Genomic DNA, 12,157 nt, shown 5'->3' with positions numbered 1-12,157 from the left:
GGGGAAGATGTAAATTTCTGTAGTGATTCCACTTAAACATATATATGGAAAATTAATAAAGTTGTTTTTAAAAGTCTTCTGGAGAAAATTAATATTATAGAGTCAGAAAGTCATCTTCAGAACTTGTATGTGTTTTCACTCTTTGTGAGTAATAAACCACACTTAAATATTAAATTAGAGCTAATGGATGACAATATGATAGGAATTTTATATTTTTTCTTACCCTTTTCAGACTATTTTAATGTTACAGAGCTAAAGTCATAAAACTAAATGCAGGAGTTTATTACACATTACTGAATAATTTTCTTAACAATTTTCTCTGATGCAAATGTATGATTTGTTATCAGTCATTTAAAGAGCCATCTCTTTTGTTTTGGAATATGAAATCATTTAGTCATAACTTCATCCTTTCTAGTCTACCAGCTAGCCTAGTAATGCTGTACGGTTGACAAGGCTCACCTGATTCCCTCGGTAGGGTAGGGAGGGCAGGTGGTGTGGTGGCCACCATGGTGGTCATAGCAGCAGATCCCCATTTTACAGATGAGAAGATGGTGAAGTCCAGACATGTGATTTATCCAAGAATATAGATAGTGAGTGCTGGCTCTGTGGTTACGTCCTTGGGCTGGGGAGCTGTTCATGAAACCTCTCAGTGAAGGGTGTCGTAAATGCTGAAGATGGAAGCTGAACATTTTATGAGGAATTTGTTAGCTCACTGGTAATCACAAAAATAAATTTTATATTTAGGCTACCAAGAATATTTCTAGCAAGAAAAAAATTATGAAATTTAATTATGTTGCAATTTAGACCAAATAACTGATCTGAAGGGCTTATCTTCATGATAAATACCTTACCCAGTGCCTTGCCTGTGGCTAAACTTACTAAATGTTAAATTGCGTTGGATATTTGGATGGAGAGAGGAGAATGGGATGGGAAATATGCCATTTGAAGAAATGTGTGTAGCAGAAGCTAGACGCCAGTTTCTATAATAATTAAGCCTCCTTATTCTATATTCCTCCTGAAAAATAAAATGAATTCTCATTGTATATTACAGCTACAGGCTCTCCGGGGTGGAAATGACAGCTGTGACATTAAAGAGTCGGAAGAATGTACTTTGGAAACTAAAGAGAGCACACCAAAGCTTGACATTCACAAGATTTGTGAGAACGGTGTTCAGCAGGACCTCAATCTAGAGATGGAGAAAATAGCCGAGACAGGTGCAGCCCAATTCACAGGAGAATGGTCTAGGGAACAGTCTACAGAAACCAGTTACGAGACCCCAGTAGAAGACAAAACCCCGGGCTGTTCAGAACGCATTTCTCAATTGTCGTTTTCTGACCCTAACGCTCTAGTACCGATGGATTTTCTGGAGAATCAGGTCTCCATTCAGAATCTCCAGCTGCAGGTTAGAGAGACATCAAATGAGAATTTGAGGTTACTTCACGTCGTAGAGCAACGTGACAAAAAAGTTGAAAGTTTGCTAAATGAAATAAAAGAGTTAGACTCAAAACTCGATTTACAGGAAGCACAACTAACCACCAAGACGGAAGCATGTATAGAATTAGAGAAAATAGTTGAGGAACTTAAGAAAGAGAAATCAAATTTAAGTGAAAGACTGGGATCCTTTTCTTGTGACAACCAGGAGTTACACCAGAGAGCAGAGAGTTTGGAAGTCCTCAGTTCTAATTTAGAAGTAGGCACAGATAAATTTTCACATGAAGTTATTGAAGATAATGTAGCCAAGGTGAGCAACTGGAGAGAGCGATTTCTTGATGTGGAAAATGAGCTAAAGAGGATCGAATCTGAGAAAGGTAGCATCGAGCATCACGCCCTCTCTGTGGAAGCTGCCTTAGAGACAGTTCAAACAGAGAAGCTATATTTAGAACAAGACAGTGAAAATAAGCAGAAAGTTATAGCCCGTCTTGAAGAAGAACTCTCTGTGGTCACCAGTGAGAGAAACCAGCTTCGTGGAGAATTAGCTACTTTGTCAAAAGAAAATAAAGAATTGGATCTGATGTCTGAAAAGATGAAGCAGAAAATACAAGAACTCGAATCTCATCAAGGTGAATGTCTACAGCCCCCTGACGTGGCTGGAGCTGAGGTGAAGGATCAAACACAGGTCCTTCAGACGTTGCCCTCCAACGTAAGTGAACTGTTGGAAGAGAACGCTCGTCTCCAGGAGCAGCTGCAGAGTTTGGAAAAGGACTCACAGGCCCTATCTTTGCTAAAAAGTGAGCTGGAAATCCAAATCGAACAACTGAATGAAGAGAAAGAATCACTTGCGAGGGAATCCAAAAGCCTGCAGACCAGACTGAATGAATCTGAACACGAAACGCTGGCCGTCGCCAAGTCCTTGGAGAATGCGCTGATGGAGAAGGGTGAGGTTGCGGTGAGGCTGAGCTCAACGCAGGAGGAAGTGCACCAGCTAAGAAAAGGCATCGAGAAACTGAGGGTTCGCATTGAAGCTGATGAAAAGAAGCAGCTTCACGTCCTGGAGAAACTGAGAGCGAGCGAGCGTAAGACCGACTCACTTCAGGATAAAGTCGAGAACCTCGAAAGAGAACTGCAGATGTCGGAGGAAAACCAAGAGCTGGTGATTCTTGATGCTGAGAATTCCAAAGCAGAGGTGGAGACCCTAAAGGCACAAATGGAGTCGATGGCCAAAAGCCTGAAAGATTTGGAATTAGACCTTGTCACGGTAAGGTTCGAGAAAGAAAATCTGATGAAACAACTACAAGAAGAACAGGGTCAGTTATCTGAATTAGACGCATTACTCTCTTCGTGCAAAGGTCTGTTGGAAGAAAAGGAGAAAGAAAAAATAGAGGTGAAAGAAGAATCCACAGCTGCAATGGAGATGCTCCAAACACAACTGAAAGAGCTAAATGAGGAAGTCACAGTCTTGTGTAATGACCAAGAAATCCAGAAGGTCAAAGAACAGAGTCTGGACTCCTCAGCACAAGAAATCCATCGGCTAAGAAACAGCATTGAAAAGCTGAAAGTCCGCCTCGAAGCCGGTAAAAAGGAGCAGCTCCAGGTCTTAGGAAAACTGAAGGAAAGTGCACATCACACCGACCTGCTTAAGAGTAGAGTGGAGAGCCTTGAAAGAGAACTAGAGGCATCAGGGCAAGACCAAGAGCGTGTGATTCTGGAGGCTGAGAATTCCAAAGCAGAGGTAGGGACCCTCAAAGCAAAAATAGAGGAGATGGCCCAAAACCTGAGAGATTTGGAATTAGATCTTGTCCATATGAGGTCAGAAAAAGAAAATGTGACCAAAGAATTACAGAAAGAGCAAGGACGGGTATCTGAATTAGAAATACTCAATTCTTCATTTGAAAATCTGTTGCAAGAAAAAGAGCAAGAAAAAGTACAGATGAGAGAAGACTCTAAGATTGTCGTGGAGACACTTCAAACACAGTTAAAAGAGCTAACTGAGAAAGTGGCAGCCTTGTGTCGTGACCAAGACACCTGGAAGGCCCGGGAACAGAATCTGAGCGGTCAAATAGATGCTCTTGAACACGAGAAGGCTCAGTTGCTACAAGGCCTTGACGAGGTCAAGAGCAGTTACGTTAGTTTGCAGTCTTCCGCCAATGGCCTCATTCAACAGGTAGAAGATGGCAAACGGAAGCTAGAGAAGAAGGATGAAGAAATCAGCAACCTGAAAAATCAGATTCAGGACCGAGAGCAGCTCATCTCTAAACTCTCCCAGGTGGAAGGAGAACAGCAGCTTTGGAAGAAGCAAAAAGGAGAACTGGAAGATGTGATGGTAGACTTGGAGCAGAAGGTCCAGATGCTGCAATCCAAAAATGATACTTTGCAGGACACCCTGGAAACACTGCAGCATTCTCACAAGGCTCTGGAGAAAGAGCTCGAGCTGACAAAAATGGAAAACATGTCCTTTGTTGAAAAAGTAAGTGGCTTAATCTGTCTACGTTCGAATATGTGGCCATGAGGGAGGGAAACCGCTGTGTGGATCATGTTTCCTCCTGGACATGTTCACAGTATTGGACCAGACTCTGCAAGGGTTTTTATGTTTGCGGGGCCTTGAACTTTGGGGACACTCAATTGGCTCCAGCTGTAGTCCCTCTTTGCTTTGGCACACATTTACATGGGGCATGTCTGTGGATTAGCCCAGCTTTTCCGTGTGGCAGCTGGACATGGGAGAAGCTTGGGGTTAGGCATAGTTCTGGTTCTAATCATAGTTCACTTTCTTAGAGTAAGTACATCAGAGTACTAGTTTCCCAGTACCCAGCTGGGAGCTACTACCAAGGAGACTATAACCGATACTAGTTAGGCCCCTGCTCTGCCTTTTTGCCTTTATGAGAAGGTACTATTAAAGGTACTGATAGAGGGGTGCCTGGGTGGCTCAGTCAGTTAAGCGTCTGCCTTCGGTTCAGGTCATGATCTCTTGGCTCATGAGTTTGAGTTCCACGTCAGGTTCTGTGCTGACAGCTCAGAGCCTGGAGCCTGCTTCAGATTCTGTGTGTCCCTCTTTCTCTGCCCCTCTCCTACTCATTGCTCGGTCTCTCTCTGTCAAGAATAAATAAACATTTTTAAAAAATTTAAAAAAAAAAGGTACTGATATAATTGTAATAAACAGAACCCTCATGCCTCCCAGGGTAGGTCTGGGGGATTTTATGCTTTCAGCCTTCTTATATCTTCTCTTTGTGTAGCCTACTGTTCTGTTAGCTGATGGCTAAGGGGCAAGTGTGCCATCAGGGGCCTCAATTATTAATGAAAAATTAAGGTTTTGCCCTCTGGGCTTACGTACTGATCTAGGAAAGTGGTTGCTTCAAATTCAGTTTTTATTGGACAACTATTAAAAGCAAAGAGGAGTGTCCGGAAAGTGGGATCAATCATGACTCTGTAATATTTTTCAGGAATTTTAAGTTTTGATACAACTTGCAAGAGATGGCAGTTATGATAGAGATAACTTGGCAAGTTCTGCCAGTCTGTTTCAACGCTAAGGGGCAAGTGCAAATGATGGGGCTTTAACTGGTTTTAACTAATCATAGGCATGTTTCTTGAAGATTAGTATGGCATCGGAGGATCAGTGGAGATCCCAGAACTGATAAAAACATAAGACACTACCTCATACAGTGGTCTCTAATGTTGACGTTTCATACAAATTAATACCCTTATGAGGGATTGTGAGACTTAGTGATATTGTCTTTCCTTGTCATTGCTCTCCTTATTGCTGTCTTTTTATTAAACCTTGGCCGAGAAAAGGTAAGCTTGCCAGTAGGTTTTAAGGATGGTGGTTGAGTGGATTAGTAAAGGGAGGATTAGCCAGGTTCCATTTTGTTATTGAAGGTGAAACGGAATGTTATGATGTGTTGGATCAGAGTGATTAATTTGAGCAAAACCGACGACCCAAAGCAGATCCTAACGAAAGATGAAATTTCAGGTAAACACAATGACCGGGAAGGAAACTGAGCTGCAGAGGGAAATGCACGAGATGGCCCAGAAAACAGCAGAGTTGAAAAAAGAATTTATCGGGGAGAAAAATAGGCTGACTAGAGAGTTAACTGTAATGTCAGAAGAAATAAAGAGCAACCAGGTAAGTTTCTCTGTGACAGGACGCTCTGATCATTCGGTGTGCGCAGTCTCCTTGTTTGTTTTGTAAGACCTGCAACGTACCCAGCTCTTTTAGCTTTTAAAAAAATCCAGGCCGGCACTGATGTCCTGATCAGTCTTGAAGTCTGTCATCTTCACCCTCCAGCCCTGTCAGGAGCCCAGAACGAGCCCTGGGAGTCCTCGGAACGCATGAAAATGCCCATCACGGAGCCCAAATATTTTTTCATAGAAGGCGACCCTTGTAACTACATTAACTCACATCAGAAATAGATTTCATGCAGCTTTCAGCAGGTTTATCTGCTTTTCCAGCCTGCCTCGGATTAGGAGCCAGAATGTTGCTAGAGACAGATGCACTGATCTGCTAAGAACTAAAAAGTAACGGAAAGTCACAGTGAAATGTAAAGCTGGAGCAGTCTTGGGATGTTATTTTAGGGGAGGGTTAACGTGACAGATTTATAGCATCTGGGTCGCCATTCCCCACTGCTGTTTCCGTGGCAGACATTGCTGATTCGGTGCCCTCCATTTCTCCTGAATCTCTTAACACCGAGTCCTAGGTTGCAGCCACCGTGCACACAGTGCCAGCAGATGCAGTGTGACACCTGCCTGCCAAACCTAGTTAAACGGTAAACACTCGTATATCCGTGTCGTCCTCGTGCATATTCATCCCCAGGTAGTACTTAGAAAAGCGGAACAAAACAAAGTTACGATCATGACCCCGAACAATTAGAAAAGGTTGAAGGGATGTTTGTGATAGTCTGTATACAGAGTTGGAGAAATTCGTACTTTAAATATGACATTTAATCTATTGCAAATCGAAAAGTTTTGGCATTTAATCTCAGGAGTTGACTCATGGAACTTTCTGGCAATGCTGCGTGGAAGGAGTTGGTACGAATGCTATTTGAGTGCTGCACCTGCTGGAATTTCTTTGGTACTGAAGCAGCTTGGGAGTATCCCAACTATAGTGTTATTTGAACCTAGTTTATAGGCTCTACTAAAAGGAAAAGCTAGGTGTTTAGCCTCAAGTCCGTACCTATAAATGTGTCCGTTTGCAGTGGCTTTATGCGTTCTGTAGTTAATAAGTGCTCCTACAGTCAGAGGGTTGCATGTTGAATATAACGGCTGTGGTTCCTGCACTCACAGAGCTTACAGTCTAGACACACAATAAATCACTAAATAGGAGATGTATAAGGCAATCGTAATCTGTCAAGTGCTATAAAGGAATCAGACAAGATTCTTGACTGAAGAATAGTTGGGAAGTGGGGTGTGTGGGGCTAGAGATCAACCTAATTTAGGTAGGGAGGTCAGAGAACCTACATGATGAGGAGTCAGCTGTGAGAGGAACAGCACAGAGGAAGGAACCTTCTAGGTCTAGTGAGCAGTGTGGCTACATTCTGAGATTAGAAAAAGCTTCGTATTTTTTAGAAATTGAAAGGAAGCCATTATGAAATAGAAAATGATATGAAAAAAGACCAGAGAGAAGAGAAGGTCAGGGTAAAATCCCAATACACGAGGCTGGAGTTTAAAGGGAAGATGTAGGGTGGATACATTAATTTGGCTAGTTCAGAATACAGGTAGTATTGCCAAATTATGGGAATTGTAGAAAATACGGTTGGAGAAGAGAAGGCAGTTTGGCGCCAAGCCCAGAGACCTGGCCTCTCAAGGTAAGATGGAGGAGGAGGGGCCAGCAAAGAGATGAGGAGCCATGATGAGGCCAGGGGAGTGTCTGTCCTGCCAGTGAGGAGTGGATGCTGTCTCGGGAGCATCACAGGCTGCCCAGAGGTCAGATGAGGTGAAGAGTGCTCCTTGGATCTGCAACACGGAGGTTGACAAGGCCATGAAAAGCGATTTGAAGAGGAGGTGGGATAAGCCCAGGTTGGAGGGCTTGAGGAGTAAATGGAGATGAAGAAATGGGCACGGCATGTGTAGAAACACGTGTGCAAACAGTCATTTGGGATCAGGCATGGAGAACACCGGTTCCTCCAGTGCTGGAGTTTTGCGTGTCATACGGTGAAGGGACAGAGGGGCAAAAATAGGGAGGGCATCTGGAAGGAAGCTGAAAGAACATGGAATTGAAGCTGGTCAAGGAGGAACATGTAAGTTGGGGGGGGGTGGGCTCGAGTGTCAAGGTGGGAATGGTAGGGTTCTGGGGATGAGGTCAACGGCTTATTGCAATGGAAGCACTTAAGTAAGTGAGCCTGGAAACCTGAGAGGGTACCGACCAGGGTGCTTGAGCTAAAGTTGAATTCTCAGGGATTCTGTATTCCCTGTGGATGTGACCCTGCACGTGGTTGGTCTGGAGCAGAAGAAACTGTCATTGCAAGTAAAGTCACAATTTAAAGTGAATAGGTCATGAAGGGTTGTGGCACTATTCTATAAAGATTTTGTCTGAGCTATAAACTTCTTTTTTTTTTTTTTTTTTTTTTTTTTTTTTTTTTTTTTTTTTAGTACTCAGTATTTCCTAAAGATCTATATAAGATCCATATCCAGGCTCCTAATTGCTCTCCCATGATTTTATTACTTTTCTCATTAGGGTCAATTGAGGGAGCTCATGCTAGAAAACAGTGAATTGAAGAAGAATTTGGATTGCGCACATAAGGACCAGATGGAAAAAGAGGAGAAAACGAGAGAAGAAATAGCTGAGTATCAGCTACAGCTTCAGGAAGCTGAAAAGAAACACCAGGCTTTGCTTCTGGATACAAACAAACAGGTAAAAACGTGGGGTTTGGTTCCTGGAGGAGCTGGGGAGTGGTGCGTTGGCCATAGTAATGAGGCATGTTTTGCAAGAAGGTCCATTGATGCGCATTATTACGCAAGACAATCTTATGAAGAGTCCCCATCATATTACCTTCACTGTCTTCTCCAGATACCGTCCAGATCTTATTTTACAATGTGAGTTTTTAAAATCTATTTCTGTCTTGGAATAGAATAATAGGAGAATCCCAAGGACTATTTGAAATGGCCCTTGCGACAGCAATTTTCTTTTTCGTTTGTTTTCCTTTTAATTTTTTTAAGCTGAGCCTCCTGGCTAAGGTGACGTTTTTCTACCCTAGTATGAGATGGAAATCCAGACTTACCGAGAGAAGCTGACTTCCAGTGAAGAATGTCTGTGCTCGCAGAAGGCAGAGATGGAACTCCTGAAGTCCAGTAAAGAAGAACTCAATAATTCTTTGAAAGCTACTACTCAGATGTTAGAAGAATTGAAGAAAACCAAGGTATGTTCATTTCTCATTACTTCATAACTTAGAAGATACGTGAGGATAATGGTTGTTTTCATCGCATGGAATTAATGCTTTCATCCTGTTATGAACATTTTTTTGTAGTCAAAAATAAAAGCATCATTTTTCTGCTGAGCTATTTTTATTTTATTTTTTTTAAAGTTTACTTATTTTGAGAGAGAAAGTACAAGTGGTGGGTGAGGGACCGAGGGAGAGGGAGAGAGAGAATCCCAAGTAGGCTCCGTGCTATCAGCGCAGAGCCTGATGCAGGGCTTGAACCCACGAACTGTGAACACCTGAGCTAACCTCAAGAGTCGGACGCTTAACTGATTGAGCCACCCAGTCTCCCTGCTGAGTTATTTTTAAAAGGCAGTGGATGGTCTGCAGTCTCACAGCTTGGATATACTTTATACATCGCTCAGTGAATCCTCCCAAACTAGAGGATGGTAAAGACTTTCTCAAGATGGATATGAAGATCAAGGTGATAGCCGATTGGGACAGGCCTCTCCAGCTATAGATAATAATCTGGTGGGTAATTCCAAAGTCTTGCTTCACTGGTCTCCAAGTTTACTGCCGTCACCAGCCCACTTTTCCCATGCCTCATGCGGAGATCAAGGTGTGCCAGAGCACTTGGCCATACACACGTATGTGTCCTTTCTCCTCTTTATCTCCACGCAAGGTTCCTTTACCAAAAAAAGAGGTGAACCAGTAGTCTTGGGATTGTTCAATTATAGGTGGTGCTACAGTAATCCTACTTGGAAAGAGAGGCTGTTTGATTCCTACAGATATTTTTCATAAGATGAATACCATCCAGGATGTATAATAATGAACTTGGAAGATAAATATCTACAAAGGTCTTTACTTAAAGGTGGTTTAAATTGTAAAAATTATGATACTGTATATTGAATATAGTCAAACAGAAAAGTAGGTGTAAACTTAACATTTGTTGCTCTTAAACAGTTCTCAAGGTGAAGGAAATACTGACAAAATACAAACTATTAACAGTCACAATAACATTAACGGTCAATCGTGTTCTGCTACTACGAAATGAGACATATTTAGTAATAGAGCTTCAGATTTACTTTTTATTTATTCACTTCCTTTTTTATTTTTATTTATTTATTTATTTATTTATTTAATATGAAATTTATTGTCAAATTGGTTTCCATACAACACCCAGTGCTCATCCCAACAGGTGCCCTCCTCAGTGCCCATCACCTACCCAACCCTCCCTCCCACCCCCCATCAACCCTCAGTTTATTCTCAGTTTTTAAGAGTCTCTTATGGTTTGGCTCTCTCTCTCTCTAACGTTTTTTTTCCTTCCCCTCCCCCATGGTCTTCTGTTAAGTTTCTCAGGATCCACATAAGAGTTTCACTTCCTTTTTTTAAAAAAATGGAGGTAAAATTGATATATGATGAGTTATTAGTTTCAGGTGTGCTTTCTAAAGCTTGTCTAATCTTTGACCGTTCTGTGGAGAATGTCTCTGCATACACATCATGTACAAAATGGCTTCTTGTTAGCTGAGCCTATTCAGATGCATATAATTTTAATGAGGTACCAGTTAATGAGCACTGTTGAATTGGAATTAAATGGATCTGTAATCCAGTGATGGTTGGAATCAGAAATAGAAAATTCTGGAAGTGCGGATTTACTGCAACACTGCTAATACATTATTTCAAGATGAAATAATATACCAAGAATGAAATCTACATGCAACATGAAATTGATGCTCAGGTTTTGTTTTTTTTTTTAATAGTTTGGTCTGCCTTTGTATGATCATGATCTCTTATTGGAAATTCTTGGAGCTAGTTTGTTTTAGAAGTCTTGCATTTTTTAGATATTACATAATACAGTGCATGTTATGGAGTATCCCAGCAGGGTCTGGGGTAATATATCATAATCAGATTCATATTTCTGCAACAAGATGCATGACTATTCTCACAAGGTAGGATAAATAAAGACTATATATAAGTACCTCTGTACCTTAAAATTTTCCTCTAAATCATTGTCAGAGCTTTTTTTTTTTTTTTTTTGGAATTTGAAGATGTGGTTAAGGAACAGTGTGAACTACACTCCTGAGAAGTGTGTGATGCCATCAGTCTCTTACCATCCTATTCGCTTTCTGTTCGAGCAACCGTAGAATTTAAATTTGTATTATGAGCCATAATATTCTTTGGCTTTCACTTGGCGTCACCAAAACAAATGCCATCTTGGGTATTGAAATTGTCAACAACACGGGCTACAGATGGAAACACAAGTCTATCCTCAAGAATTTTTGACCCACCAAACATATGTCCATTATTTCCCACCCTAACCTCCCAGGTGTGATTCCCATTGGACAAACCCTGTCGTGGGCTCCTTCCTCGGGCACTATCTTAGGAACCAAGATTTATGCTTGCTGATACTCAGAAAGTGACAAAACCACAGTGTCTACTGGGGAGGCCTAGGAAACCGAGTAGGGAAGATGAATTGTTTTATGCATCTTTAGATGTTTTATTTTGAACATCGTAATACTTAAATTTATAATATATGGTTCTTAATGATATCTCATGATTATTTTCCCATATGCTCATACGAAGAAATTCAAAGTTTTAAATTCAAGGTGTTGTTTTGTAGGCGGACAGTGTAAAATATACAAATCAGTTGAAGAAGGAAAATGAACGTTCGCAGGGGAAAATAAAGTTGTTGATCAAATCCTGCAAACAGCTGGAAGAGGAAAAGGAGATGTTACAGAAAGAGCTGTCTCACCTTGAAGGCACACAAGAGAAACAGAAAACAGGTAGGTGTTAACTAGGCACATCCATCAGCCAAAACTCTTCCACTCGTGAAGCCACACACATGTGGTGTGTCGGCATACAAGCGTTTTTAGTGCTCTGTCCTGCACCGCGTGCTGATTCTCAGCAGTTGCCACTTTCCAGTTTCCGAATTTTGTGCTTGGCTTGGGGTCATAGGGTTAATAGGATTCCGAACGAAGTCTGCATATTGAAATAGAATCATTGCATGTTCTGTTCTATAAAACACAAAAAACTGGCAGCACTTTTTGCTAATGAGCTATTGCAAAAAGAGTTTTTCGTGTGCATGTCCATTTATGTAGTTGCTACGTCAGAGGCAGATTGACATTCTGAGCTGGCATTGGTGATTTAGCAACAGCTGATTCTGGTTGTCCTTGGCCCATCCTCGTGGGTCAATTAAACGGAAGGCTTAGGGGCTGTATGTTTGGGTGTGGAGGTAAAATAAAAAAGAAATGGCAACTGTCCTTGTGACTTTTCTGCATTCCTGTCTTCAGAGCAGAATGCTCTTACTGTGTGGAAAGATGATGGCAAGCATAGTATAAGGTGAGGGGCCCTTCTGGACTATAGCTGCACAGGGT

General features: G+C 41.7%; 1 protein-coding gene across 7 annotated transcripts in view; it reads left to right on the top strand.

The window, feature by feature from the left end:
* CENPF (centromere protein F) overlaps window positions 1–12,157 on the top strand; it is a 100,126-nt gene that overhangs the window by 39,815 nt on the left and 48,154 nt on the right. For all 7 annotated transcript variants that reach the window (XR_006213877.1, XR_006213878.1, XR_006213879.1 and 4 more), the window contains exons 13-17: window positions 1,052–3,904; window positions 5,402–5,554; window positions 8,102–8,278; window positions 8,622–8,783; window positions 11,404–11,566. Coding sequence is in view for 4 of the 7 variants with exons in the window: in XM_042976065.1 (XP_042831999.1) it covers window positions 1,052–3,904; window positions 5,402–5,554; window positions 8,102–8,278; window positions 8,622–8,783; window positions 11,404–11,566 (3,508 nt within the window). In the remaining 3 variants the exon portion in view is untranslated. The remainder of the gene's footprint in view (window positions 1–1,051; window positions 3,905–5,401; window positions 5,555–8,101; window positions 8,279–8,621; window positions 8,784–11,403; window positions 11,567–12,157) is intronic.

The sequence above is a fragment of the Panthera tigris genome, chromosome F3, assembly GCF_018350195.1.
Source record: "Panthera tigris isolate Pti1 chromosome F3, P.tigris_Pti1_mat1.1, whole genome shotgun sequence".
In the NCBI taxonomy this organism is placed as follows: Eukaryota; Metazoa; Chordata; class Mammalia; order Carnivora; family Felidae; genus Panthera; species Panthera tigris.
This window is presented reverse-complemented; position numbering and strand designations above follow the sequence as displayed.